The sequence below is a fragment of the Miniopterus natalensis genome, chromosome 3 (genome assembly GCF_054644295.1).
Source record: "Miniopterus natalensis isolate mMinNat1 chromosome 3, mMinNat1.hap1, whole genome shotgun sequence".
NCBI classification, from domain to species: Eukaryota; Metazoa; Chordata; class Mammalia; order Chiroptera; family Miniopteridae; genus Miniopterus; species Miniopterus natalensis.
Genome location: NC_142083.1, coordinates 66150876 through 66157869, shown reverse-complemented (window position 1 = coordinate 66157869; position 6994 = coordinate 66150876). Strand labels below are relative to the sequence as shown.

General features: G+C 47.4%; 1 protein-coding gene across 1 annotated transcript; it reads right to left on the bottom strand.

Annotated features, from left to right (window-relative positions):
- Positions 1-497: 497 nt before the first annotated feature.
- Positions 498-4465, bottom strand: FAM170A (family with sequence similarity 170 member A). The gene is made up of 3 exons (XM_016204597.2): positions 4396-4465; positions 1982-2122; positions 498-1204 (listed from the first exon to the last, which is right to left on the bottom strand). The coding sequence occupies exons 1-3, from the start codon at positions 4463-4465 to the stop codon at positions 498-500; spliced, it is 918 nt and encodes a 305-aa protein (XP_016060083.1).
- Positions 4466-6994: the final 2529 nt, after the last annotated feature.

The window sequence follows — 6994 nt, the reverse complement described above, 5'->3', positions numbered from 1 at the left end:
TGCAGCCCCTCCCCTTAGATTCCTCTGAGCCTGCATGGTGTAGACTCAGGAGACTGGGCCAGCCTCAGGCCTTACCTCTCCCAAGAGGAGGCCACATCATATTCTAGGATCTCCTGGCCCAGGAATCTCAGTTGCTGTGTGGAAACCAAAACAGAGGAAGACGCTTCTTAGTGAAAGGGGAAAGGTGCTCTGTTAGCCCTTGAAATTCTCAGAACTTCCTGTAGCAGCTGAAACGCTCGGGATAAGTTCCCTCTTCCAGTCATGACTTTATTAAATGCCTGGGCAAGAAGCAAGGGGCCCAGTGTCCTGCCCGCCGCCCCCACCCTTCAGCTGTCCCCTGGCCTGATGCAGCCCCAGCTCTCCCTCACGGGGCCATGGGCCTGGGCTGGAGACACAGTGCTGACCTGGCGAAGGCCCGGCCCCTCAGCAGGCCCCCCGCCCACCTCCTGTCCCTTGGAGAACGAGCGCACAGCCCAGATCCTGGCCCCAGGGCCTCCTTACCCCGTGGGCTGCTCCTCCTCTTCTTCCTCTCCTTGCTTCCCCTCCTCTTCATCCTTGTGCCCCTCCTCCTCCTCCTCCTTCTCCTGGATGCTCTCTGATTCCACTCTTCTCCTCAGCTGAGCCATGGTGAGATGAAAGACATGGCAGCTGAAGCCCTCCCTGACCCCGAACTGCACGTGCTCCTTGAGGATCTCCAGGGTGGAGAAGACCCGGCAGCAGGCCATGCACCTGAAGCCAGTCTCCATAGTCACCAGCCAGTCAGGCGTCTTGGCCCTGGGTCTGTCCTCAGCCGCGGGCAGCCCTGGCGGGCAGTCTGGCTCTGCTATTTCCTCATGCTCTTTGGCCTCCCCGCCGGGCTCGCTGTCAGACAGGAGGTTTCTGGTGGACACGGCAGAGGGGGGAGTACCCACCCGCACGTCCGCAGGAAGGTTCACTTCTTCCATCTTCGGCTTCTTTTTCAGTGACTCTGAGATTTCCTCTGACTCCCAGGAGACAGCCACACCCTTTTTCACTTGTACCTGCATGTAGTATATTTTCATGCCCCTTTCCCCTTTGTTTATATACGGAGAGGTGACACAGGTCTTATAGGATGAAGGGTATGACAAGGAGACGTGTGGTAAGAAGGCAGCAGTCTCCTCTTGTTCCTGAACCTGGCCTAGGGTCGCTCTCGGCTGGGGACTGTCTCGATGTAATCTCTGGATTCCTGGGAAAGAGAATTAGAAACGTGAGAACATACATGGGCCATGCCGGACACTGAGGGAACAAGCATGAATACGCAGGATACAGGAGGAGGGGCCGTGGTGTGGTGTAGTTGTGGGGTGCGCTTGGTGTTTGGTGCTCATATTGTGGGGAACTGTACCTGGCGTCATCTGCGGTCTTCTCGTGTGTGTGCAGGGATATTGGAGGGGTGTCTGTACACAGAGCTGTGGAGTATGGTAGCGAGGCCTGTGGCATGAGGGATGTCGGGGTGTGTGCCATGAGAGGAAAGTGATGTCATTGCTGTGTTATTTGTGGAATGGGGGCTGTGGTGCAGGAGAATGGCACTGTGGGGCATGTGTTTGGGTTTTGCGTGTTTGCTAAGAATGGGTGAGCGTGGAGAGTGGTGGTATGTGCGAGGTGTGAGGGCCTGGGCTGACGGCCCCGCTCCCATGCTGAAGGTCTGTGCCAAGGAACTCTGTCCTTCTCTGGAAGCAAAGGCAAAGCTTACATGTTCCTCTGAAGGTGCTTAATCTGGTCCCTCTGCCCACACCTCAAGCCAAGAACTTCCTGCCCTTTCTCCCTAACTTCCCCACCATGGTTGCGCCAGGGCTCACACTCTCTCATAGTGGCCTCATATCCAATCTCTCCTAGCAGCTCTGCCATCCTCCCCAGGCTCCTCCGCAGAGCCCAAATCACCTCCGATTGCCCTGGGTCTCCTCTGAGGCTCATGCTTGGCTCTATGAGCCTCCTGCTGTGCACCCAAGGAGCCGCACACCCTTACCACCATGGATGAGCTTGTTCGGAGAAGAAACACAGGAGAAGTAGTCGGAGGAAGAGGAGACCTCTCCTACCCCTGGGCCACAGCCTTTGGCCACCGTGATTGATCCAAGCTGAGAGTCATCCTCTTGTGACTTCGAGATTCCTGAGGAAAGTATGAAAGCCTCAGAGATATGGTCGATTGGGCATGTTTATGAATGATTCATCAGTCCAACAAATGTTTACTGAGTGGCTGGCTTTTGTCAGGTGCAGTGAATACACATGGCTTAGACTCTGGTTCTCAGTGGTTACTCCAATATTTAGTTATAATCAACAATTACTTTGTTAGTGTCTTGTTAGGATATAGGCCTGAGTGGTGACTGTGAATACATCAGAAGTGTGAGAGTGGTGTGTATCAGCTAAACCTTTGATAAGTGTGGGATTGGTGTGGTGAGCAGGGCGGAAATGTCTGCATCTATGTTTATGGAGAGTTCCTGTACATGATTTGTGTTCACAGCTCAGGAGTGTGTGACATGTAACCTGATTATATGGTATGGTTTGTATTTATGGTTTACATTCATTCATTCATCTACAATGTTCAGTGAGCAATTACTAGGTAGCAGGCCCTATTCCACTATTCTAGGCTCCAATGATGCTAAACATTCTAGCAAGGAAGCACCACTAAACAGAAATGCAGGAATTAAGTAATGTGTCAGCTAGTAGTAAGTATATAAGGGTTGCCAGATTTAGCAAACAAAAATACAGGACACCAGTTAAATTTGAACTTCAGATAAAGCATGAATAATTTTCTAGTGTAAATATTCTCATGCAATATTTGGGTTATAATATTTGGGACATACTCATACCAAATAATTATTTGTGGATTATCTGAAATTAGAATTTCACTGGACATTCTGTACTTTATCTGGCAACCCTGACAAGGGTTGGTGAATCTGTTTTTTAGTGGTTTGTGCATAGTGGGCCTGGTATTACTACACAGTGTGTTGTGTGGGTGTGTGTATGATGTGACTGGTTCTTATAGAAGTATTTAGAGATAGTTGAAAGTAGCTGTGTTTGTATGATAGTTGAGGATATATATCTCCATAGAGATATATAAACAAGAGTTTGTAGTGGGAAGAGAGGACGATATACACAGGGGCTGTATGTGACCATAATAAAGGAATGAAGTGTATATATACCTACATGCTCTGTGCATTCTTTAATAAAGTTATATGTGCAATTTTTTTTTCCATCCAGTGTACATGTGTATGTATGAATGGAACACCCTTCATGAGAATTCTGTATATGCTCTTACATGTACTGAGTGTCACCTGGTCCAGGCACGATGATAGGAACCTTACCACACAGATTACACATCCAATGAGCACTCTACCCCTATTCTACTCACAGTTTCCACCACACAGACACAATGACAAAAATATCCTGAAGTGTAAGGGAGAGGGGCAATCATTGCTTTCCCCATCCTGTCCCAACTGCTATGTAAAGATCTGCCTACTGTCCAGGCCTCCATTCCCAGGGCTCATCCTATCATCTTCAGGACCCTGGGCCTCATGGAAGCTGCTGGGCTCCGATGTGGGGCAGAAGCCTGGAGCTGGATCTCTGGAGTGGGCTCCATTCTGTCCCACCTCCTACATGTGCCTGTCCCTTGCTTTCTCAGGGCAGGTTACTAGCTTACATGTAATGCATGCAGTTGCCCCATGGCCTGGGAAGTACATCCATGGCACTCAGAGCTCCCTGCTGGGCCCTGACAACATTTCTCACCCTCACCCATGTGGTCTCAGTCTCTGGAAGGCCCTTCCCTCCCCTTGATTTCAGGGAAGCCCACACTTGTAGATTCGCAAACTCCCATGGGTCAGCAGGTAAATTCTACCTGCTGAAGGAATAAAATTTCCTGCTTTCAATAAGACGCCATCCCTAGACAAACAATCTCCTTTAGAACAGGCATTTCATGTCTCAAGATATTTTTCAACAAGGCCTTTAACTCATTGGGCTTCTCTTTGTTCTTTGGTAAAATGCACAGGGCAACCCATGGATCTCTGGCAGTGGCCTTTACAACCCCCACCCAGTGACCCCAGGGTAAGATCAAGTAAAGAGAACAGAGAGAACGAGGGGACTGAGAAAAGCTGCACCTCTGAGTCTGTGCAAATGAGCCCCAGCCTGCCATGAGTTCGCTGTAGCTCTAGGCCCCAGCAGCCCTAGGACAGCAATGCTCAGGCCACCAGGGCGGACTTTCCATCTGCCAGGGGCATGTGGCCTCTCTGTGCCACCTCACACCACAGGGACCTTAGGGCAGCATCAGCCAATATGAGGTCTCTCCCTCCCTTCATAGGTGAACACTTTGTCCTCAGGCCCAGCTTCTTAGGGAAGGCCCAGGCTGGCAGCCACCCTTGTGCCTCAGACAAGTTGCCCAGCACATACCTCCTCCCTGCTCGCCAGTTTCCTGGGACTCATTATTTTCCAGATGTTTCCTCTTTTCTCGCTGTTTCATAGTACCAGCTAGAAGAGTCCCTTAGAAGATGCCTAGCATCCAGTTCCTCTTTCTCCCTACAGGCTGACCCTTCTTGGCTCTCAGGAAGTCCATTGAAATGATTTGTTACAAATAAAAATAGCTGAGTCTCCTAAATGGCTGAAGAACTCAGACCCCTCAGAGAACCTGCAGCACCGCCCAGTGCTCACTACAGCGCAGGCTGTTAAGGTTCAAAGGTTGCCAGGCCCACAGCAGAATTCTCTGGCCTCATGATGACATCAGAGCATTCCGTGGACTGAGGTCCAACAGGCTCTGCCACTGCACAGACCCCATTTTCAGGAACAATTCCTTTTTTCCCAATGGAACCTCTCCCATGAATTCAACTCTTGCATCTTTCCAATGTGGCAGGATATTGAGATGTTAATCTGCTCCTGATTCATTTTCTTTCTTTCCTCCCTTTATTTCACCCTTTCCCTTCTGTATTCAAGGGGGTAGCAGAGGAGGGGCACGGCAAAGCTGAAAGCAGGAATAGCATGCTGATAATCTTTGCCTTTGTCTCTAAAATCCCAAACCCCATAGAAAGAGAGGATGCTTGAGCAGAAACAGAACACAAGCAGGATTTTTGAAATTAGCTATTCCCTTCTTACCCTACTAGTATTGAGAAGTTCTGATTAAGCCAGAGAGAAATATGTAGGGATCATGGAGAAGAGTGGCTGGAGGGGTAGATGTGGCAAAAACTCTAAGAGGAGATGGCAGTACTGTGCATACAGGCAGAATCTTGGCAACCTGTCCCACGCACAGCACGGGGGCCACCAAACACAAAGGAGGCATGGCAACCAAGCTGATGGGCATCAAAACTACAACTGTGTGCTCCACTAAGCAGTGACCATGCTCTCATCCCCACCCTCAAGGCCGGGGCCCTGTGTGATTTCCGAACAGGAATGAGTGGAAATGCAAGCAAGACACCTGCAGGGTTCAAGGGTTAACATACAAACCAAGTGGAGTTATAAAAAAAAAGTCATCCTGTTTGTTGCTCAGTCTTCTTGTGGGCTGAAGTTTATACCAGTTACAAGTGGGACCCACCTGGATGCTCCTGATTCCAATCTAAAATCAGAGACACCTCATTCTGAGAAAGTGGCCATGATCCAATGGGAGGACCGGTGTTCAGGGATGAGGTGAACTCCCAGAAGTCACTGCTAACGTTAGAAATACCCAGTGGACTACGGTGGGTCCAAATCCAAAAGGGCGCCACAGAAGGTCTGAACGTCTCAGGAAGAGGGAAGTGAAGAGAGGGCAAATGTAGCCTCATGAGGATTCGCAGGTGAGGTCAACCTTCCAGTTTCTTTATATATATATATATATATTTTTTTTTTTTTTTTTTTTTTTTTTTTTATTGATTTCAAAGAGAGGAAAGGAGAGGGAGAGAGATAGAAACATCAATGATGAGAGAGTCATTGATCAGCTGCCTCCTGCAGGGATAGATCCCGCAACCTGGGCATGTGACCTGACCAGGAATTGAACCTCGATCTCCTGGATCCTGGGTGGACACTCAACCCCTGAGCCACGCCCGGCCGGGCTAACCTTCCAGTTTCTTGAAGAATCCCTGGAAAAGAAGTGGCAAGGAAGATTTTTAAAAACCTTTTACGATAGAAAATTTCAAACACAAAGTAAAGAGAATTATATAATGGGACTGCAGCTTCATGAACCCATCACCTATGTTCAACAATTGTCAATATTCTGTCATTCTTGTTCTGTTACATACACATACATGCACATGCACACTTTTAGCTTTTTGTTCATTGCTTTTAGTTTAGGTGTTTTGAAGGGTGGGAATTTTGAAGCAAATCTTAGACCTTATATCATTTCTCCTAAGTGCAGCAGTATTTATCTTCAATAGACAAAAAGGTGCTGTGTTTTGTTTTTAACATAACAGCAATATTATCTTACCCAACAAATTTAACCATGATTCCTTCATAGCACTTAATAACCAAGCCATACACAATTTCCTCCAACTGTATTAACATGTCTTTTTTTACACCTAGTTCATTGATTTCAAGATCTAAACAAGGTCCATATGTTGTAATTGGTTGATGTATATTTTAGTCTAGAACAGTCCCCCTGCCTCTTTTCACCGTGTATTTGTTGAAGAAACTAAGTTTTTATCCTGTAGAATTTTGCAGTTTGGAGTTGGTTGACTGTATTCCTGTGATGTCATTTAAGATATTCCCCTATTACCAGTATTTTCTTATAAATATGTAATCAAATCTAGAGAATTTATTATATTTAGATTCAATTTCTTATCATTGCAGTATTCTTCTATAAGGAGTGCTATGTACCTTCCTATTACATCACAACAGGAAGCACATAAAGTTGTCCCATTTTTAATGATGTTAATATTGATCAGTGGTTTGGGTCTGTCAGCTTGATCCCTCCATCACAATGTTCCTTCCCATCAGCCTTTCATCAAATAGCATCAGTAACCCCTGCTGATTATTACTTCATTAGGAGTTGAAATTTCATTAGAAATTCTAATTCTGTCATTCCAAGGCA